General features: G+C 39.5%; 1 protein-coding gene across 2 annotated transcripts in view; it reads left to right on the top strand.

The window, feature by feature from the left end:
• Nucleotides 1-22,050, top strand: part of LOC133059338 (cyclin-Y-like protein 1) — a 36,024-nt gene extending 13,974 nt beyond the window's left edge. Inside the window, exons 4-10 of one of the 2 annotated variants that reach the window (XM_061146310.1) lie at nt 5,007-5,107; nt 8,257-8,292; nt 10,425-10,476; nt 11,316-11,435; nt 15,312-15,478; nt 18,696-18,858; nt 19,989-22,050. In XM_061146310.1, coding sequence (XP_061002293.1) covers nt 5,007-5,107; nt 8,257-8,292; nt 10,425-10,476; nt 11,316-11,435; nt 15,312-15,478; nt 18,696-18,858; nt 19,989-20,105 — 756 coding nt within the window. In that variant the 3' untranslated portion in view covers nt 20,106-22,050. The remainder of the gene's footprint in view (nt 1-5,006; nt 5,108-8,256; nt 8,293-10,424; nt 10,477-11,315; nt 11,436-15,311; nt 15,479-18,695; nt 18,859-19,988) is intronic. The other variant, XM_061146311.1, reaches the window with a different exon arrangement.
• The last annotated feature ends 1,649 nt before the right edge of the window (nt 22,051-23,699 follow it).

Raw genomic sequence — 23,699 nt, 5'->3', positions numbered from 1 at the left:
TAATTTAATTTTTAGCACCGTCCATTGACTTCTTGGCACAACAGGTGAAAGCTTTTATTTCCCTCCTTCTGTTCCCTTTACATGCATCAGTTTTTATTAAATCGGAATCCCTGTTTACATTATTATGACTAAGCAAGTATTGTTCATTGCTGAGCCATGTAGTTCTCTGTGCCCCCTCCTTGTACACCTTTCATTCTTTTTCTTCAATATTAATGAAATCTGAGCACGTCTACTTTTCTCAGGATAATCCAGTTCTGCTTTTTCTAGCAAACATGATCTCACACAGCTCAACATAGTTGAGTAGCTCCCTGGCCAGTCTCCCTGTTTTCACATTCTTCATTTTTTTTCCTGTGGAATTAATTTCCTGACTATATTCACTTGCCTGTTTTCTAACAGCTATTTTTTCCCCCAAATGTTGTAACATTTGTCACATGTCTATCAAAAATATTTACCATCCACAAAACCACATCTGTTCCATTTCTTCTTGGAGACAGTCTTCGCCAACCTTTTGTCGCCAACCTTTTGTCTTCCTACCCCCTACATACTAATGATTCCTGGACTGGCTCTGTGCCTGTTTTCCTGGGATATCTGTGTGAAGTCACCTGGGATCTCACATCACTGCTCTCTCGTGTTGGATCCCGTAAGTCCTAGATTCTGTTTCCCTCTGTCCTGTTTTACTGGAGCACATTTTCCTGGAAAAAGGCACATGAGCAAAAATTTTATAAAGACCTAGCCTCTGTGAAACTCCTTCCATTTGATAAAGTGTAAAATTCTAGGTCGAAACTAATTTTTGCAGTTTTAGAGACATTTCCCTCTTGTCTTCTCATTTACAGTGTTGCTCTTAAATCTATTGAATTTGATACATTGTATATTACCAAGTTAGTCTTTTCTCCATTCCTTCCTCCTGTGGAAACTTGTAGTACCCTCTGTCTTTGTGGGGTTTTGAAATTTCATAACATGGTTTGGTATAGACCTTGTCACGCTATTGGGGCATTTAAACATGCAGAACATCTTTTCTTCTAGTGAATTTTTTTGTGTGCTGCTTTGGTATTTTCTATTTTTTTCTTTTGGATTCCTGTTAGATGTTGAAAATTTTAGAGCAATGTTTCTGCACAGATTTTTTTCCCCTTCTGTTTTCCATTTTGTCTTCTTGTCCTACTTCATGGAGGTTTCCTTGACTCTGCTCTAATCCTTCTATTGAATATATTGTTTTGTCTACCTTATTTTTTAGAATTCTCTTCCATCCTTTCATTCTTTTTTTTCACTGATGCAATTTCTCATCTTTCTGTAGATGTTGAAGATTTTTTTTTTAAGTTTTTATTTGCTCCTGGATTTTTATCATTCCCATCAGTTCCTTCTCCCTGCTTTGATCTGTGACTTCTTGGAGGTTTCCCTCAAACATGTGATGGTCCCTCGCTGTCTGTTAAGATCTAATTGGAAGCATCACTTTGCTAACTGATAGACCTCACTGCACGGATTTGGCGACCACGTCTCTGAATTTTGAACCTGCCTTGGGTTCTGTAAGACAGATTGGTTTTGTTGTTCCGGGCCCAGTCACTCTGTAGTTCCAAGGTTGTGCTTCCTCTGTTATGCCATGTCAGTTACTACTCCTTTATCTCATTTTTTCATCTTTCAAACATCAAAAATCATCTGCAGTTTATCCTGTCTTGGGTACAGCTTTTTTAAAAAAATACTTTTAATTCTAATGAGATGATATCTCTGAAAGAAGGTGGGAAAAGAAGTAGATTTGTGGTTGGTCCACTCAAAGTTGGATTTATACTTTGAATGTAAATTCTAAGTTTAAAAGTTTTAATTCAGTATAGTTAATGATACTGATTCAGACAATACTTTCTATTATACCTACAATTAAAATACTGTACATTTCTACTAAGGCCTTGATTAAGAATCCTGTTCAAACTACTCATCCTGCCACATTGTCCATTAATGTGCAGTAATGTGGATGGAGTAGTTTACACTAATGCACTTCTTGTTGTTTTGTTGCTAAGTCAGACATGACTCTTTTGCAACCGCAGGGACTGTATCCCACCAGGCTCCCCTGTTCATGGACTTTTCCAGGCAAGAATACTGGAGTGGGTTGCTATTTCCTTCTTCAGGGGATCTTCCTGATTGAGGGATCAAACCTGCGTCTCCTGCATTGGCAGGTGGATTCTTCACCCACTGAGCCACCAGGGAAGCCCCACGCTAATGCATAGAATATTACAAAATTTTAAGTTAAAGTCTTAATAATTATTAATAAACACATCTAAAGCTTGTGGAAAGGGGAAGAAAAAAGTGAATTTCAGCTTAATTTTTTTGATGGGTTAAACTCAGAGGCAGTGGGCAGGATGGGAAGATTCACTTGGGTGGAGGCAGAATTTCAACAGGTGCTTGACTTTTAATGATAAGTTTTGGGGGGGGATTGTTACTTATTAGTCTTCCAGTATGGTGATTTTCTAGTCTTTGCCATTAAACCTGAAGTCTACTAAGTAAGCCTTTTCCCTTCTTGTAAAGATTGTAGAAGTCCATCTGTTCTGTCCTTAGCTCTGAGTGAAGGTAAATACTCTTCTTCATTGAACATTAAACTATCAGTGAGTGGGTTTTGCTGTTTGATTTTTGTATTTGCATTTTATATCATTAATCTTTGTCAGTGTAGTTTATTGAGGTTTTGAGCCAGTGATGATAAGGCTTTAATCATAAAGGACAGTTACCTTAAATTTTAAAGTGAGATGAGGGGAAAGTAACCTGTTGGCAGCTAATACATCCAGGCTTTGCTCAGAGGCTTTAATTCTTCCATCCTTTAGTAGATGTCAAAAGTTTGAATCACTTCAGGAGTAGGCCTGGAGAAGTGTTCACTATTTCTTTGGTAGGATCTAGCCAGTAGTCTGTAGGTTACTGATAGACTAAATGAGCACCCATAGTCTGTAGGGCTACGTCTTATTAAACTTCTTAAACGTTTCAGCACTAATATTTCCAAAGATAAACAGATATAATTCATAATAAAGAAAAAGTTTTAATAGAGAAAAACGGGATAAATGTTACCCAAAGCCAAAGCTCTACAAACTAGTCTATATTTTGGTGCATTTTCTTACTATTTTTATTCCCCTCATAGATAGATTTTATAGTCAGAACTGACTTTGACTGTGTGTAATGTGTCATACTCTTAATAGTGGTGACCTTTTAAAAGATAACTTCATTTAGAATATAACTATTTGAATGAACAGTTTTCATGCTGTGTCTCTTTTGAGATTCTAAAATTACACATTAACCAGATGGCTTAAGGAATATATGAGTTTCAGTTTAAATCATTTCTAGCTTGAAGGAGAAATTCTTCCCAATAGTGCTACTTTTCAGGTATGTTATGTGTAGAACTTTTTGTTAATAAGGAGTAAGTGGCCTTGCCATAAAATACCTGAAACAAGCAAAACGGTGGCTTATACACCCATTTGGATAGTTCTTATTATTGGCTACTGGCAGTGTTTATTTAAATGCTCTGTATTTTAAAAAAACATTGACTAGATTTTCTTGTTTCACCTTTGATGCGTTTGTGGAGGACACTGATAGAGTGTGACAGCGTGGTAAAAACTACTTTATTTTAATGGAAGGAAGGCTCATCTGAATTAGTAAACAAAAACCAACAAAACCAAGTGTTAAAACTGTTTGTGTTCTGTGGTATTAAAGAATGCTATTACTCAGAGCTACTGACAGTGACTGGGATTTGATTATTGGCCTTTACTTAAAGGAAGAGAATTGTCCTCACATAGTTCAGGCTGTTTTAGTATTTGACTATGGCTGTGTTTTGGGCTCTTCACAAATAAATGGATACTTCTAAAGTGTTTTAAAGATAGCTTATTCTCCTGAGGGTCTGACAAAGCTCTTTTTCACCTACCCAGCACCACTGCAGATAGTTTGAATGTGTATCATTAGCATGATTTACCTTCCAGTTGTAATCGATCTTAAATAATTGGTCAAATGCTTCTTGATTCCTAATTTGTCTCAGATTCTGTTCTCAGCAGCTGGAGGAGGAGCAGTAAGAATCTGTCACCTGGAGGAGCTTGCTTGCTTACTTAGGAGGGGGATACCAGGCAAGCAGTTGAGACCATGTAACAGGTGGTGAAACAGAGGTGTAAGTGTGCAGAAAGGTAGAAGTTTGGTGGTGTGGCTGCTGGCTGAGGTTTGCTGGAGGTCAATGGGGTCAAGCTTGCTGGGACAAGGAGGAGGAAGAAGCCACTACAGGCAGAGAGCAGCATGGGCAAGGCAGCAGAGTGCCATGATGAGTGGCAGATAACATGTAGAGTAGAATTAATAAAACTGTGAGATGAGTGGAAAGTATTCTCTGAGGCTCTCCCTTGTGTAATATAATGGCAGTCTTACTTAACCGTGAAATTCTCAGAGCTGCTTTGTCTGTTTCTTGGCTGTGAGAGAATCTTAAAGCTATACCCTTTCATCCTCCAGATAAGGAAACTGAGGCTCAAAGAGATCTATGGCCTTCAGTTCACTAGTGATAGAGCAGCCCTGGCATGCCCAGCCTCTGATTCAAAAACACTTGTTTCCTCACACTGTCTCCCAAACTAATACATTTATGATTGGCGTTCATTTACTGCAATGAAATGCTCTCACATCGATATTATATAAAGCATTGCATTTTATTGTAGTAAATGAATAGAAATAGAAATCTCCACTGCATTTCATTGCTTAAGGAAGAAACACTGAAGTCTTACTAAAAGCTTTCTCATTACTATAAAGGCAATTTATAATAGGTGCTTTCCAGGTTCATTTGTGGGTCCTTTTTCAAGAGCAGCAGTTCATACCACATTTCTCAGATCTTGCCTGTGGAAGTTAGAGTACAGAGGTTTCCCATGGAGCTGCACGTGATGCAACACTCAGCAGTTCATGGAGTATAAGGAAAATCTTAATGCTTTATCGTTGGACATTTTAACCAAGGAAAAAACACACTTTTATAGGTTTAACTTACTGTGACATTTTCTTCTATCTCCCTTCCCCTTCAGGTATCTCCAGGGCAGCTTACTAAAAAGTATAGCTCGTGCCCAACCGTATTTCTGGATGACAGCACAGTCAGCCAGCCTAATCTTAGAACCACAATAAAATGGTGAGTACAGCTAGGTTGCCAAGGCTGAGTGGCAGACCCCCTTCATGCTGAAAGCATCCTCGCCATACATAATTTAATTCGTTTGGTTTGTCCTTTTCAGTGATCAGGTTAAGAAACTGGTGTCAACTCTATGTTGGTTTCAAGGACCTCTCAATATGAGTCTTCAGTTTCCATGTTAATCATAGAGTACATGATAGAAGGGAAAGTCAGTTAGCAAGTGAGAAATCCCAGGAAAAATGTAAACCTCATTTGATTCATTTCTATTGTTAAGACAATGTTGAACATAATGAGAAACAGAGGTACCTGTTTATTGTATGTTTCTAGAAAAAAATTATTTCTTTATGAGTTGGGAGAGTCCTACAACTATGTATACTAGTTTGGAAGCTACCATTAGAAGAAGGAACAGCTTGTCCCCTACTGGCACCGAAGTGAATCTGCAGTTAAGTTTAACTGGACTTGGTCAGATTTATCCCACCGTGCATTTTTTTCCTGCAATATTTCTGTAGGAAATTTTACTTCTCCTTCCTCTCCCCCAAAGAGGGGGAAAATATATCAAAACAGTTTTAAGGGGCATACTCTCAAGCTTAATTTCTCCATAGATGAAGTTTGTTCAACTGAGATTTAACTTAATAGACACATTTAATTTTTGTTTTTGTTTTTTTTAAATTTTTGTTTATATATGTGTATCTCTAACACACTGTATCAATCAAAGCAGAGAACAAAAAAAGAGATGAAGTTTCAGAAACAAGGCTGTGGCCAGGCTTATACTTAAGAAGACATGAACAGTGTTACGATGACAAAAACTATTCCTCAACTTCTGGACGCCCCTAGTCCGCAATTGGAGATGCACAGTTCAAAACACCCTAATCATGGGAATGTTCAAGTTTATTTAAGAGAGAGAATTAAAAACCAAACAGGATGCAGACCTTCCTACCTCCCTTGGGGTTGTCCATGGAACATTAACTAATGTCTTCTTAGCATATGAACGTTGACTTTCCAGAACAGTTTGGGAAATGCTACTTGAAAATATTAGTATCCTTATCATTAATTTTACTTTTCTGTCTTAAATATATAATTAGCTTATAAATTTAATTTAATTTTTAATGTGCAAGGCTTTTTATTTTTTAGCTATTTAAATGATCAGTAACTTCTAACTTTAATTAAAAACAACCAGTTCACAATCATAATAATGTAACTTTCTTATAATATTAGTTTCAGTCAAATCGTATTTCAACAAAAACTGAGCCCCATTGCTCTTTAAAGTCCTGAGTTTTGGCACTTCTGTCATAATCACTGAATGTTTTTATTCAGCCAAGACTCTAAATCTGTGGGTTAAAAACTACTCTCACTGTGGCTAGACTCACAGCTTCTTTTGAATTCAAAAGAGCCTGATGTTCCAGTATATAATTCAGAAGTAGTTTTAAAGATTAACCTTGCTCAGACAAGTAGGTTTCATGCTTTTTATTCTCAACCTAGTCTTAGTGTTTGGAAATACAGTAAATTTTTTTCTCATTAAGTTTTAAAAATGACCATTCACATTCATTATTGATGAAATAAAGGTTTACTGAGAAAATTAATAGGGCAAATTGGCTTTTAGGAATGATTTTGAAAAATACGATGGGATTAGTTTTCATTTGGGGTAGGTGAGCCTTATTAGAATCACTTATGCAACTTTTTCAAGATGTATGTCTCTGAACACATACATGAATTCCACCTTTCCTCCCTGCCCTCAAGACACAGTCTGTGGGTCTTTCTGCCTCTCTGTCCCTGTGTCTCTTTCTCTCACACACACACCCCTTTTGACAAGCTGAGGAATGATGTGTGAGGCATGATTTCATAGACAAAAGCATCCTGAGAGATTCTGATCTTAACCCTGACTCATTCATTCCTAGACTTGGCTGCACGTTGCAGTCACCTGGGGAGCTTTAAATACAATCCTGTTGCCCAGGTCGTACCACCTAATGCAGTTAAATCAGAACATTTTGAAGCAGAAGCCAGGCAGTGTTTAAAGCGTCCCGGGTAATCCAGTGTGCAGCTGACCTTAGGAACCACTCTCTGCTTTGAGGGTAGGAGAAAGAGAACTACTTCTGATAATTGGTGGGACCTTGAGTAAGTCAATTTTAAGCCTTGATTCTCTTATTTGTAAAATGGGTTAAGTATCATATTAGGTTCAGTTGCCCTTTTTATCATGTAACTTTTAATTCTGTGACTTTAAAATCAATTTGAAGAAACTTTGAAGCACTATAGAAGTATCCATCTTTGATGCTAACAGTGTTACAGGCCTTTCTGCAAATGCTAAGATTCTATAGACGAGTTACAAAATTCAGATTTGCCTTCTCTCTATTATTTTGAGTTTCATTTTAGATACTGAGAACAAAGGGAAGCAAATAACTTAACCAGAGAACCCCTTAATTGCCTAATACACAGCATCTGTGAATAACTTAGGGCTATAGTAATGTAAAAACTATCTGAGGACTTGTACCTGTTGGTTAGTTAATACTTTATTTAAAATAATGTGGAAATACCTGTCATTAATAGTGTACTGTGCTGTATTGTGCTGCCTTATTAGCAGTGCTTATTTCAGGATAACTAGGCCTATCATCAATTTTGTGACTATAAAATTTTGCTATTAAATTTTCTAATAATTATGTGTGAAAGTGATTTTAAATCCATTTTATTTGATATGGAGCACTTGTATTACTTACTTTTAGAGAAATAATGGAAAATAGATGTGTTAGGGGGAATACCGAACTGAATCAACTGAAATGCAGTGCCTAACAAAAAGCCACACACACAAAATCTGTATGGCTTAAATTTAACCATTTGGATAGATGATGTAACTTGTATGGGATGAAAGATTCTGTGCATAGAAGGACAAATGACCAGGGAAATATATAATAATTTATATATTATAATAATCAACCCAGACATGTCTTCTAAGAGCACATCTATATTTTGGGTCTCCTAATTTTGCTAAAAGCCAAAGAACCTAAAACATGGGGGATACCACCTATGGGTACTGCTCTGAATTAGGGGGTGTGGGGGCCACTGGGCATCTGGATGGTCTCACCTCTCTGCCAACCCTTTAAAATGTCTTCAGGCCTAGTGTGATAAAAACCAATTATTACAATATTTTTTTTCCTCCACAGTGTGATCTTAGCAATATATTACCACATAAAGAACAGGTGAGCTCTTTTAAAACCTGTCTTATTATTCCAGCTAATTAATTTACACAGTATCAAGTTTAGTGTTAATAACAATAGACAGTATTAGAGTAAGCTTTTACTGTTAGAGTGCTTTCATTACAGTATTGAAGTGAATCATTTATTTTTATTTTGGGACTCTTAATTCTTTAAGTTTTATGTGGTTTATATGGATATTTACTGTATTAGAAATTGAAATTTAAAAAATTAAATCCACTGTATGTTAAAACAGGCTTTCCTTAGCACTGCTGAAGTTTTGAGCTGGATGAGGCTTTGGTGTGGGGTGCCACCCTGTGTGTCGCAGAGTATTTAGCAGCACCCCGGCCTCTGCACTGTAGGTGCAAGTAAGGTGTTCTGCTTCTCTCCACATTAGGACAGGAAAACTGTCTCCTGAGGGATGAGATCACCATCTGACTGGGGACCCCAGTGTTTAACATAAGTCATTTTTTTAATGAAAAATAACCATTTTCCACAACAAAATAGTGGAGAGGATAGTATCTCATTAATAGGAGACAGTTGATTCTCATGTCAACATTGTCTTCAGTCATTTGCTTTGAAGAAGCAATATGAAGATCCAGCTACATGCAGACATATAGTTGGGAAGAGGTGAATTTCTAAAGCCTTGAGATAATTTGACATATTCTTTGATACTGTCCCCAAAATCCACATGTGCCAGTTTATTAAATTAGTTAAGATGGAGTTCCAAGTCATTATCAGTGAACTTGAGGTAGATACTATGTTAAATTAATGCCCATTGATCTGTCATGCATACTGAGTGGATCTTTTTATCTGTACATGATTTTATAATATTATACATTGTCATTTGCCAAGTATTGGTTCACTTGTCTTCAGACAGTGTCAAAATCTCACTCTTGTTAGTATCACTACCAGTCTTATTGGAAAAGTCTTTAAGTATTGATAAATCAAGCTCACCATAAATAACACACTGGAAGGTACAAATTTTCCAAAAATCCCAATATTTTTAGCTTGATGGTTTGAATTTTATCATTGGCAACAAATAGTTTAGAGTTTTCTTTGAAGTGACAGGCTCACTTTGTTCATTTTTGAAAAAAATGACTGTCAATTGGTGTTTCATGAAAAAAGTGGTTTAAATATGATGTTCTAGGGGAAAAAGTGACTTGGTTCCCAGTGAGTTACAAGTGCTGTCCCTTAGCACGGCCATATCTCAGTCCATACAAGTGCTTAATGCATCCTTTCCGCTTACTCAGAGTATGAGGAAGAAGAGTAAAGGTTTAAGAACACTTAATTTTTACTCTTTCATCATGGATGTTCTTAAGTGAAGCAGATTTTTTACATTCATTTGTCCAGGAATAAGTGAATGACTTCTAATTTAGTTTCATACCACTGCCTTGAGTCACACTCAGAAATGAGCAATTTTTACCCACTTTTGCTTTTATACAATCATAGTTAAGTGTCAAACAGTGTAGAGGCAGGTGGTGTCTTGGTATTCTTATAAAAAAAAGTTTTGACCTCTTGGACTTACAGGATTTCTGAAGAAGGGCCAGGGGAGATTCCCAGAGGCCTATAGACCACATTTGCAGAACTGCTGTTTAAATGGGCATAGTGTAGTAGTGTGGTGGAATTTAAAAGAAAAAGCCTGGTCTCTCTTAAAAGACAATTAAAATTTTTAACTCAAACTATTTAAAAGAGACAAGAAGAAATAAACAATAAGAATATAATATGAAGAACAAAAGGGGGTGGAGACAAGAAAAAATCATAAATCTCATATTTACATTCATTGAAGTTAGAAGACTTTATTGCCCACTACTACCACTTTATAAAATGTTCTTGTATATTCCATTGTGAGGTTAGTGAAATGGAAATGTATTGGTCTACGAACATTGCCTGTTAGAAGGGGTCTGTGTGGGTAAAGGCAGCTCTGGCTGGTTGTAGAAGAGATTTCATGCAACTTGGTGTGCTGAGTATAAAATAGGTCAGAAAACCTTTCTAAGGGCAGAATCCAGGAGAATATGTAAAACTGTTTGCTTTATTAAGGTTAAGCTTCCTCTACTCCTCTTTCTACTTTTAGCAGATATTTTACTAAGCTAGTAACTCCTGAATTAATTTTTAAAATACACATTCTTATTTTACAGAGATGCCAATAAGTCCTTGGACATTTTTGATGAGAGATCACATCCACTCACAGTAAGTGTCACTTTTATTGAAGGTGTATTTTTCTTTTATTACAGTCATGTTTATTTCATGCTGATTTGCTTTGAAGTTAATTACTAGAAGAAAATTATTGCCTCCAGCTCAAAGCCAAGATTGTCTTCCTTTAAGTCTTCTTCCCCCACCCCATATTATGTCAAGTAATTTTACCAAAAGCATGTTGTGTCAGGGGTGTGACTGATAAGAACCAAGTTACGCTTTGTATGACGAATGAGCAGGTAAGTAAACATACCCAAGTAACAGAAAATGTAGCTAAAGGATGATTTTCCATAGCATCACACAATATAAACATTTCCTAACACATGTAAGACCTCTAAGGAGAAAATTTAAAAACTGTTTAAATTTTAAACTAATTAAAATGACAGGGTTTAAAAACTCACTTCTTCAGGTGCTCAGTAGACACATGTGACTGGTGACCGCTGTGTAAGAGAGCACACTCTTAGAGCCTCTGGTTACAGGACACTGGAAAGGTGTTTTCATAGTTGACTGCAGAAAAGTATGATGACGTACAATGATCAGCAAGACTTTGAGCCTAAAAATAGTTTGCATTTGGTTAGAATTCTTTGGGGAAGAAGGTGAAAATACATTTTCTGAGGTTGTGCTTGCATTTTTCTTTAATGAATAGTAGTGAGTATTGAATCACTATGGTACTTTAGGATCCAATTGTTTATATTTAAAAGACTACAAGATATGTCACCTAGTCAAAATTATTTTAAGTAGCACGTGCGCCCACGTGTGAAGATTGCTATCTTGAGGGTACTTTTAAGTATTTTTCTTCAGTGGATACTTAACATTGTGTTTTTTTCTTCTTTCAGCGAGAAAGGGTTCCGGAGGAGTACTTTAAGCATGATCCTGAACACAAATTCATTTACAGATTTGTTCATACTCTTTTCAGTGCCGCCCAGCTGACCGCTGAATGTGCAATAGTGACTTTGGTAATATATTTTTCTCTTAATACAAGCATCTCTAGAAATTTTTTTCTTGTACAGAAGGTATGGGCCTGTTTTTCAAATGAAAGTAGGTTCCTGAAATGATCATCAGAACTTTATTAAAGAGAAATGTATCAAAAAGAATTAAAACATACAGATTTGAGCTTTAGTAATCATCATGATTTAAAATGTTGCCATTGCTTTTCTCATCACAAAACAGTTGATGTTAAAGGCAGCAGGAGAGACTTCTGGTTTCTCCTTCCACACCTCAGGATGCATGCACACACAGTGCACACAGGTACACACCGGCAAAGTGTGCTGGGTAGTAGGATGGAGGCGATCACTGAACTTCCTGGCCCAAGGCAGGTGGAGATTCAGTGTGTTTCTGAGTCTCAGGCTGTGTTGCCTAGGCAGTTGTGATGTGTATCTTGATTGAGACCGACTGCCTTCACCTCCCTGACCTTGGACGGCAGTGTTAACCATCTCTACTGTCCCCTGGTGCCGGCGTGTGAAGGTACCCAGTACTGGGGTGTTAGCAGTGCTTGGAAAGGCTTTACTCAAGTTAGCCTGCCGAGCTCCAGCTATGTGAGGACCTTTCTGTCATCCATACTGAATTCCTATGGTAAAATTTTATCATTTGAATAATACATCATATTCAGCTGAGAGGTAGTTGGGATTGCCTAACTCCTCCCTATAGCAAACCTATAGGGGAAGGTCAGCTGCATGGTCTGAAGGGAGGGCCTGCGTCCACCGCTGCCTGCGCCCCTGCAGGCAGAGTGTAGGAGAGGCGGCTTCCCCGCAGTGGGCCCCGGGTCAGATGCAGGCCTTTTCTTGGAGCTGCAAGCCAGTTACAGTGCTCAGTTAGCATGTGCTTGAGAGAGGCAGGAGTGGCGCTGGCACATGGAGAGCTGGGAAATGCAGGCAGGAGAGGGTATGTGGGTTGGAAGAGGGGCATTTCTTTGTAGACAAGCCCGATGGACCTGTGAGACAGCAGAGTGACAGTGTCTAGCAGTCATTTGACTGTACGGGATTGGAGCCTGAAGCTGAGCAAGAGGCAGGGAATTATGTGTAGCTGTTCAAATGCAGAGAAAGTACATTAAATAAAAGTTGAGGAGAAGATAGATCTGTGGGGACTGTCAGCACTTACAGGACACATCCCCAGAGGAGTGGCCACTCGGAGTGGTAGGAAACCCAGGAGAGAATCAGAAGAGCTGCCAGGAGAGCTTGAAGAAGGAGAGCATGGTGCACATGCTGAGTGCTGCCAAGGAGTTCCTTAGGGCATACATAGGCACCAAATGCCTGCCCGTGTCACGGTTCTCAGTGCTGGGCATAGAGGAGAGTTCTTGCCTTTCTGAGGTAAGTATAGCAGACATAAGGGTTTTGTTTTTCTCTAGTTTTTATGGAGTATGGTTCATTTACAGTGTGTGTGAGTATCGGGTGTACCACAGAGTGTAAGACTTTTAAAAATGAGTATTTTTAAAAAGATGACTGTTTGAAGTAGTAGTGAAAGCTAGAAAGAGAAAGCAAGGTAAAGGGATGGAGAGATTAGAGGGGCTTCCCTGGTGGCTCAGACAGGAAGCAGTCTGCCTGCAGTGCAGGAGACTTGGGTTCCATCCCTGGTTTGGGAAGATCCCCTGGAGAAGGGAGTGGCAACCCACTGCAGTATTCTTGCCTGGAGAATTCCCCATGGACAGAGGAGCCAGACAGGTCCATGGGGTCACAGAGTCAGACACGACTGAGCGACTTAAGGCATGCACGCTAGAAAGACCAGAAGAGCCTCTTTACAGAGGTGAGATCTGAACCAGGACCTGGCTGGACTGAGGAAGATGAGGGGCCTGATAGCACAGGCAGGGGGCAGAGCACGAGGCGCAGAAAGGAGCGGGTTCTGTGCTGAGGGATCAGCAAGGCGCCGCTGTGATCAGAGTAGGGAATGAGGGAAGGCACAGGCGATGAGGGCACAGAAGGACGATGGCATCTCACACAGGGCCTCGTAGCTAGCCGGCCACAGAAGTGACCTGTTTGATGGGAGAGCCCTGGCAGATGTTGAGCAGGCCCGTGAAGTGCACTTAATCTGAGAGGCTCTCCTGGCTGCTCTGGGGAGAACGGACTGTGGTTGGCGGTCAGTGGAAGCAGAGAAGTTAGGAGGCAATGGCAGTGATAGAAGCCAGAAGTGACGGACAGAAGAGCAGAGCCGGCAGGTGACCAGTGAAAGTGGAGATAAGAATTCCCAACAGATGGTGGTGAGATAACTCAAGTGGAGGTCTTTGGTCCCGGCAGCCAGGCGTGTGGCAGTGTCTCTCAGCTCTGAGCGCAGGCCTGGGGAGTGGGGCGCTGTGATGAAGAGTGCTGGCTGTTTGTCATGAAGGCAGCAGTGACCATGCCTCAGTAGTTTCAGCGGGGCAGTGGCGGCCAGGGGCAGACTAAATGGGCTAAGGAGAGGATGGGTCATGAGGAGCCAGTGTCAGAACATTTCCTGAAGGAAGTGTTCTAAGGGGTGGTGACGGATGGGCTGAGAACATGTAAGAGAACATTGGAGAAAATCTCTGACAGAGAAGGGGGGTTGTTCAAGAAGAGATGAATTGTGGGAACAGTGTTCTGCAGAAATGAGAGGTGGGACTGACTTCATTCATAGAAGAGTTAGCTTCAGGGAAAAGAAAGAGATGTCACTTCCGCTGAGACAGGAGGGCAAGTGGTGTAAATGAGACCAGGTTTGCCTTCAGTGAAGCTGAGAGGAAGCTGAGGGACTGCCCCTGAGGCTGAACTGCCTCTGTCAGTGCCATAATACAGCAGAGGGGCGGACCCTGTGGGAGACTCGTTCTTAGAGAGTACTGGCGCATGCGGAGTTCTCTGGGGAGTGGGGGGCAGAAGTTCACTAAGGGTATATAATCTCAGTAACCGTGTTTGAAACACAATTGAGTTTGGAGAGCTTTGGCAGATCGGAGCTGTCAGTCTGATAACGGGACATTTTTCTTTTTGTCAAATGGCATATATTTTCTTCTGCAGAGGTAACACCATCACAACTTATGTCTTTAATCTTTACTCAGCTGTTAACTTGGTCTGGTTCTTTATAGAATAGCCATTTGACACATATAAAAGAAGCCATGAAGTCATCCCACAAACTACCTGGCAGATATAGAGGAGCCCCAGGGATTCAGACACCGGCAGCTCTTAACCACCTTAGAACCAAACAAATTGACTAAGTTGCAGAATATGTAAGACCAATGAGTTATGAAATAATGGAGATGTGAAAAATCGGGGATATGAACAAAAAGCTCTTTTTGTGCATGAATCTTCCCTAAAAAGGCACTAAATGGAAAGCACAGCTGCTTTGTGCTGCCTGTCCTGCGTGGCACAGCAGGGAGGCTCCTTGATCTGGGAGGCTCTCTTGACCACCAGTTATTATCTTCAAGTTCACCCTCTGAAGAGAAGATAAAGAAATGCTCAGTCTTACCAGAGTTTTACATACTCAAGCTTTATGTAAAATTGCCACGTACTCACCACCAGTATGGTAGGTACATTGCACACGGTAGGCACTCAAGCATTTACTGAACGGTTGAATCGATGCTGGGCTATACGTGCTGCCTTTTACAAGTGGGAAGGTAATAACACAATGCCTGTCTTTAGAATGCTGAGATGTCCTTTCATTCCTGCGACCAAAATTGGGTTGGAAATTCACATGGGCAGAGTAGAAATACCAGACTGACAGAAATATTTGCCTTACAACTGTGACCTGGCCTTTGGCCTTGGCTGGCCGAGCAAAAGTCTCTGTAGAACCAAAGAATAAAAGACATGTTAAAAACAGATGAAACCTATCATTCCTAACAATTCTATCACGGCCCTTAAACTGAACTAAAATCAAAGGTCAGTCCTCTACTTTTGCAGGTTTACTTAGAAAGGCTTTTAACTTATGCTGAGATCGACATTTGCCCCACTAACTGGAAAAGAATTGTTTTGGGAGCCATTCTTCTTGCCTCCAAGGTTTGGGACGATCAGGCTGTTTGGAATGTGGACTACTCCCAGATCCTAAAGGACATTACAGTTGAGGACATGTGAGTTTGTAAGGTTACGGTGAACTGTCTAACCATTTTCCACTACCTTATTTGCTCCCATAAAGTTTACAGCTTAAGAAATGTTACATTTTAAGAAAGGTTACATTGCGCAGAGAGCTGAATTAGGTATAAATATAAAATTAGACTTCTTTCTGTCTAGCTGTAGTATAACCATTTGTATTTCCCATCATTAATTAGTTAAATCTTGGTGTGTTACTGTTGTAATATTCTGCTTGATAAACTGAAATTACTTTTCTGGTGGTTTTTGCCATTTTACAAGCTCACTACCAGAACAACATGATGCAGTAAATAACTTCACGTCTTTCTTAAAGCTGTCTACCAGGTCCAGTCTGTTTTTAAGAGACACATGTCTGGCCTTGGAAGTTAAGTGGTCACTGCTGAGGTCTTAGCACTTCCAGACTGCTGAGGTTATAACTTCAACTTGAGTCACACATCGTATGTTTGGTTTTGCAGGTCTTTTCTTCTTTTGTAATCTGAGGTTGTCTCTAAGGTTCTGTTGTTACGGAAACCATGATGTACAGATGACCAAATAGAAAGGTTTCAGATCTCTGTGTTCTGTCTCCTCCACTGTCAGGAGTGTTTCCCATGTTTAGAAGTAGGTCTGCTGAGTTAGGAAACTCCTTTGTCTCAGGTAGCCCAGGAAGTGTCAGTGGGGCCTCACCCGGGGCCCTCAGCAACCACAGTGGTACTTGGTGGGGCCTCGAGTTAACTTGGGGGGTTCCTCACAGATGGCATGCTCCCATGGGCATGAAACATCAGGCTTGCTGTCTAGCTGCAGGGAAGGGCCCCGAGGGTGGGAGGCAGCAGGAACCAGAGAGGTATTTGCAGCAGACTCTAGAAGTGCTCACTTGACAGCAAAAATGTCCTTGTGGGTGGCATAGGAAAACGTAAAGGGGCACCTCTTTATTATAGTGAACAGCAGAGGACGATCAGGGTCATGGCAGGCAGTGGCAAGAGTTTGTTTTTGTTACCTTTGCCCCTGACTCTTAATTCATATTTACCAAAGTGCATATTTACAACTGAAGCAAAGAAGCTTGTGACTAAGAGAAGGGACCAGTGATTGTTGGTAGCTGTCAAAGTGGCTTTTGGTGAAAATGGCCACTTTGATGATAAAAAGTGTCATGGTGATATTGCTGGTAGCCACCTTAGTGTTACGGCAGATAATTCAAGATAAGTAGAAGTACTTTTGGAATTTGTAGAAACTAAGGTGACATTGAGCACCACTATCATCCATCTTTAAACTGGTTCCTTGAAGGAAGGAAAATGTGTAATCATAAACACCAGGTCTGCCATGATGGCAGCTGAAATTTTCTCAGAACCTGCAACTAAGCTGACGGGGGCTCTGGGTCCAGTTACAGCATCAGAGAACATGCAGGGAAGTGTGTGGATGTTCATAGATGTGAGCCCAATAGCACTGATGGCAGTGTCTAGCTACAGGAAGAAGCTAATTGTAAACAGCACTTTTCTGTGTACAACAGAATCACCAGGAGCTATGTTCGTAATAGGTTGCTTTTGTTTATGATCTTTGGAAACTGGAAAGCATTACAGCCAAGTGTTCAAGTCACATTTGTCTCATCCCCCTGCTGTTGGCTGCTATTTGTAATGGTCTCATTTTGAGTCTAAATTGAAAAATTGGCATCTATCAGCTTTTCCTTAAAAGTTTTCTAACATCCATGTATCTTGTTTGAATATATTGAGCAGCTGCTGTTCAGAAAATTTGCTGCACCTATAAATGGCATGCTCTTCAGTCATCTAGTCATTTAAAGAAAAAAAACGCAGAAGCGTATTCTGTAGTCCTAATGCCTTTTTCTTCAGTAAGTAAAGCTCTGTTAATAGACATGTTAATCCTATGAAGTACTGTATTTCCACACAATTAAAATGTATTAGTGGAAGAGAATATAAAAGGGATAGTGAAGTGCATTTATTCCTGTAGTAAATTAAGTCCTGATTAGCTGATTATCAAAACATTATCTGATTTACATTTCTATAGACTTATGGCCATATGAACAGGAAATTAATTTTGGAGGTAGGTTCAGTTAGGTTTAAAGTTCGGCAAATGAGAAACCTCATTTCTGCTCACACTCTGCTCTCCACGCAGGAGAACATCAAACATTTGATGACTTACCAATGGATAAAATATTAACACTTTAAAACCAGGAAACAAATATTTTGAAAAATAAGTCACTTTCATTTGTCTGGGTATTTATCACTTTTATATAATTAACTCTTTAAAGTGATTGCTGTGAAAGTGGTAAGACTTACTCTGATTTTATTTACTTAAACATTAGACAAGCTAATGACTGTGTGTGGTCCCACAGGAAAGACCTGCTTCCAGGACCCTACTTTCCCACTTCATTGAATTTGCCCCCTGCGTGCCTATGCACCTTCTGTCCTAGTCAGGGCCGGCGGACGGAGCACAGGGGGAACTGCTCCATCGGGGTCATTGCTCAGGTGCATTTAGTCTAGCCAAGACGTCTCCCCTTAATCCTACTGCCTCCCATAGCTTAAAAAGTGTATCCCATCCTGTCCCAGGAACACCTTCTGGTCCTACTGGGATTAAGAGGAACAGAAACTTGCATGCTGCCCTTTGCCACAGTCCCCTGCACTGGAGCGGGGGGAGGGGATTCCCTTTCGCATCGAGTGTAGCTTATTTATTTATTTATCTGAGATGAATCCTTGTTGCCTCAAGAGTCTTCTCCCCTCAGAGATAATAGCAGTGGCTCTCCATGGCCCCATTTGTTGCCGTGGTGATGTGCCTACTGCTTTTGTTGGCGTGTCTCTACTTCAATAAGCCCCTTCCTGTTATCTGTGAAAATGTCTGCAAGTTCTCCAGAGCTAATAAACAGCATACATCATTCCTTTCATCTGATGACTATAGCGGGGCCTTGTGAGTGAGCGTGGAGCATGAATGCACAGCTGCACTAATGGAACTCTGAAGAAGGAGCCCCCGAGTCAGCAGCATGGGTGCATAAGAGGGCCGTAACCTCCCCCCCTTGTCCTGAATTCCAAGTGCCAGGACGCAGGAAGAACCACAAAGAGCTGTACCTTGTTTGAACATTAGTGTATTAATCCAGCTGGGGAGCCATTATTTGTTTCCAAACTGTATTTAGAGCTGTTGTGGCACAGAATGGGGTTTCTGAAGATAGCCCAGTTGACTAAAATTGTCCTATGTTGGTTTTGTCTTCTCCTCCCCCAGGAATGAGATGGAAAGGCACTTTCTGGAACTCCTTCAGTTTAATATTAATGTTTCCGCCAGTGTTTATGCCAAATACTACTTTGACCTTTGCTCCTTAGCAGATGACAACAACCTGAGTTTTCTAATTGCTCCTCTTAGCAAAGAAAGAGCACAGAGCCTAGAGGTAAGACTGGGGATTCACTAACTGGGTTTTCTGTCAGCCACCAAAGCCAGCATCTGTGGCTGACTTACACTACGCAGTGACTGACTAACAGTTTGAAGAGCTTATTAACCCATTGGCATCTTATTCCCTGTGTCTTTTATGGGTTAGACAGAGATATCACATTATTTTTTTAAAAAAAATTACAGATATCGCTTATGTAACCATAATTCAGAATATTTTAAATCAGATTTAATTGTTCTTAATGGTTTTCCATTTGAACCTCCACACTTACATATAACCATACAGGAATAATTTCTTATAATTGTATCCCTAATCATATGTACATTGATAATTACTCACCACTCTTAACTGCCTGAGCTTGTAGTGTGTGTTTGTGTGTATCACAGTTCAGCCCCATGAGTTTATTAGACCAGAAGCATCAGGGGCTAACCTGTGAGACCTATACTTGGAAATTATAATGTGGGTTCAGAAACTGGATGTAGAAAGTAGGTGGGTTTTTGATGGAAGTGGTAACATACATGGGATGAAGTAATTTGTAGTAGTGGTTTGAAGAGTAATTTGAAGTAGTTTGTGATTTCTGGTGGGTATACAGCAAAATTTACAGCTGAAATGAATACATATAAAGTTGACACTTTTTCTGGTACCTTGGTACTTTAGAAATAAGACATTTTTCTACAATAATTTACATGCATGTGAAATAGCACCTTGTAGTGCTTCATCACCAGACCTTTCTTGCCTTCAACACACACCTACTTCATTAAAATGTTCTCAGTGTGTAGTAAATAATGAAGACTGAATAGAAGTTGAATAGCTGGGTAAACACTGATTTTGCTCAGGTGTGTTCATTATGCTTAAGGACCTAGTATGTAGGTAACATCATATTGCTGTTAGATGGGGCCTATTTTGGGAACCCAGTTTTTAAATATGTTCCTCCCTGCCCCAGCAATCTCATCATAGCCCTTGAAGAATATTATCTTAGGGAATCAGCAGTGTAGATATGAGCTATCCAAAGTAGCAGCAACTGTCAACCTAAATGAATGCAGATGTGTGGCTTATCAATGCTGCTTTCTTTAAGGTTGGAACTTTTTTCCCCCAATTATACTTACGTTCTATCTGATTGACTTTCTTAGGCCATCTCCAGACTGTGTGAAGACAAATACAAAGACTTGGGCAGAGTTGCTGTGAGAAGGTCTTTCAGCGCTGATAATTTCATTGGTATTCAGCGCTCCAATGCCATCCTCTCATGAACAGAGAGGTGAGGGGCTGTAACATCATGAACCCCTCGCAACAAGGACTGGAGAAATACCACCTCTCCTGCTCAGAAACCAGCAAAGTTAGTATTTTCACCTAGAAGAAAGACACTGAATTCAAGAGACTTGCAGACAGCAAAGGTTATGGTCATAGGAAAAAACTGGACCTTGTCAAGGCAACACACTCTTCTGTCCTTTTTAATGGAAACAGAGTTACAAAAACCACTCCAAAGCTAAAAGCTCCCAACCCACCCACAGATATTTGCTTACTGTGTAGGCCGATAACTGTGAACTATGTGAGGTTTTTTTAATAGTTTAAATTTTTAGACTTTAAAGACACTATGTAACTTTTACTTTTTCCTATTTTTCTCGCCCATATTGCTGCATATTCCTTTAGAATCAATGCAGTATTGCTGTTCAAACACGGGACTCCTGACGACTCATAAAGCCACTTAGGGAACAGACTGTTTGAAGGATTCTTCCTCCCTATTTCATTGAAGCTGCTAGTCATTTTTGGCAATCAGTTTAAACCAAAAAGCTGCTGAATAACACTTGTCATTCAGTTTTTTTTGCAAGCACTACTTATTAGCATATTAGCATGTTTGGGATCATAAGCAGAGAAAGTATGTTGTTACCTACTTCTGTTGGGTCCGAGCTGCGTTTCTTGTTAACTCTAACGGTGCTTCTCATTTTCTGATGATTTTCCTCTTTGTTAAATACTTGTATTAAAGGATATTTTCATAATTCTAGCCAACCTGTTAGTCCAGGAATAAGCAGATAGTGAAATAGAAGGTGTCCCAAAAGTCTTGGTGCAATTTTAAGCTTTAATACAGTGTGCTTGGACACTCCAGGACACTGCCGCAAAAGTATAAATGCTACAGACACAAAATGTCACTTGAAAGTTTACTTGAATTTCTTCTAAACTCATTTAGTTTTGTAAATCTTAGATGTTAAGCTTTTAATTTGAATTTTTTGTTTCAGTCCCTCTTGAAGATGGCAAACAATAGGCTGAAACAAAAGATTAAAATTAAGAGCTTAATGTTTAAAATTTACAAAACTAAATGAGTTTAGAAGAAATTCAAGTAAACTCTCAGGTGATGTTTTGTAAGTTTGTAGCATTTATATTTCTACAAGTATCAAAGCTTCAAATTGCGCAAAGACTTCAGGAGGATATCTTGTATCTTTATAGACCTGGCCTCCTCTTTTTAAAATAGTCCTTTGCATGGCTGGGCTGTTGATCTGCTTGAACACGGAAGTTTCTTTTTTCTAGGTTTGGTAAAGGAATAATGAACAATAGCATTAGTTCTCGGTAATAAACTGAAAGGAACTGGACCCTAGTAGTAGTGACAGGAAAGTAAGCGACATGAAACAGCTTTTCTGTTCTGCGTGTTAACCTGGCTGTAGGTGTGTCACTTCAAGTTGTTACTTGAGGAAAGATAAATCTTAGGAACCCTTACCTCAGGCTTTTTAAAACACAGGGTACCACTTAGCCACCAGGAAGCCCATTAAAAGACAGGGAGGTCCAGTAATCAGTCTTTTAGGAAATTGGTAATGATGTCACCTAAACTTGAAACATTAAAAAAAAAAAAAAAGTGTTCTCAACTATGTAAAATCTTTCTCCTACCTTCTCAAACATAATCCTAGGAATTTTGCCTGTAAACAAAGCATTTCTGGGCTAGAAATACTTTCTCTCTTTATAGCAAGGCTTCACATTATATTGAGTGCCACAGGTTCCATCATTTTTAAAGGACAGAGACATAAATGATAAATAATGGATATAAAATATTACAGTCTACCACCTCAAAAAATATTGTTTATGGAGCTTGGAGATTCAAGTATCGATTGCAGTTTTATTTTGAAAAGAATGCTACAACTTGTGTGGTTTTTCTTCCTCATGTTTATATTAAAAGAAAAGCTAATAAACTCTATTTTAATTAAAATACGTGGCTGTTGTGCATCTTCTCACTGCTCACATAACATCACGGCTCTGCTTAGCGCAAATGTTCTCAGTCCGCTCTGATAGGCAGGCCTGAAAGCATTTTCCGACTACCCATTCAAAAGTTCCTTTGACCGTTGCCTTTAGTTAAGAGGCATTTATTTCTTCGGCTTATGTTCTTTTCAACCAGAAGATAATTTAGTACACTTAAAATCACTGGCTGTGGTGCTCAGTGGCATAGTGCATTAGATGGCACTTTGGAATTGTGTGTTATTGTACCAACCGGGAAAAAAAGCACACTGGAAGATAAAAGGTAAAACACAGAAAGGAGTTACAGAAATACTGTTGAATCAGAACATGAGTTACTTGAGGATTTCAAGCCACTGAACAGGAAAGAAGATGGAATAAGAGGAGGTAGAACTGTGTTGTTATAAAGAGGGTGATGTTAAACAAGCCATGTGATGTACCAGACCACCATCAGGTTTCTCTAGGACCCTGGTCACTGCACTCGCGCAGTATTCCATCACTCCTGGTAGTGCTGTTGTGTCTGCATCCACCTTCATTCACTACCTAGGGTCAGATCTTTTAACTTTGTTCTTGGTAAGTTGTTGATTAGGAGAAATAATCTGAATTAGTGCAAAAGGAGAGAAAAACTATGACAAATCACTAAGATAGTTTGTACCATGTAATAATATGCCAGTTACTAAGCAGAAATGCTGTCACATCTTGAGTGGTCAAAGGTGAAAAAAAAGGGGGGGTAGGAACACTGCTTGGACACGACTGTAGTTTGAAGACAAGTTAGAATCACTAAAAATTGCTCTTTCAGTGTTAATTCTAGAGACAATTACAGCCATTTTGATAAATGGAAAACTTAAAGGTTCTCATAAGTACTATAGGGCATGAAAACTAGTTCCTAGTAGGGGCAATAGGGTAGTGTTGAGATTTTATACCTAGGAAGAGTTTATTCCCTAAAGTACTAAGACTATAAAAGAATACCTCAACTCAAATTTATTTTCATTTTTAGTTTTTGGAATATACTGACGGTGCAATTTTAACTGGAATACTGTGAACTGAACTTTATAAGGACAAGACAAAGGTTTCAAATCTATGTTTGAACCAAATGAAATTGTCATTTTTCTACATTAAATTCACGTGGTTCACCCTAAGACAACTTAGGGCCCAGTGTTTCTGAGAAGTTTTTTCCATTCTGTATCAGATTCTATCATGACCCTATTCTATCACATCTAAAGTACCCTGTATGCCCATTACTGAAATTCAACATTACTAAATCCTGGTTTTATAACAACTCATGTTTCATTTGTTAGTTTTCCCATTTTATAAGATACACCATTACTTGATTTTTTAAAAGTGCTGATGAAGTCAGTATTTACTGGAAAATCATTCACTCTATATTTCAGGTTATGCAATGTTTTGGGAAGTGTTTCCATACAGCATGTAGGTTACCTGAACTCTTTGATCACACAAGCCTTCTAACCACGTGTAGAGTGACTAGGACTGTTCCTCGCCCAGAAGCTGTGGTCTGTGAGTTCAGAGCTACTAGGTAAAGCACCTGATGGCTGGCAGAGCCTCTCTCAGGCAAGCGCTAGTTTCTGTGCAGAATCTGTCGATTATCTCTAGCATCTACCAAGGATTAG

This window comes from Dama dama, chromosome 7, assembly GCF_033118175.1.
Source record: "Dama dama isolate Ldn47 chromosome 7, ASM3311817v1, whole genome shotgun sequence".
In the NCBI taxonomy this organism is placed as follows: Eukaryota; Metazoa; Chordata; class Mammalia; order Artiodactyla; family Cervidae; genus Dama; species Dama dama.
This window is presented reverse-complemented; position numbering and strand designations above follow the sequence as displayed.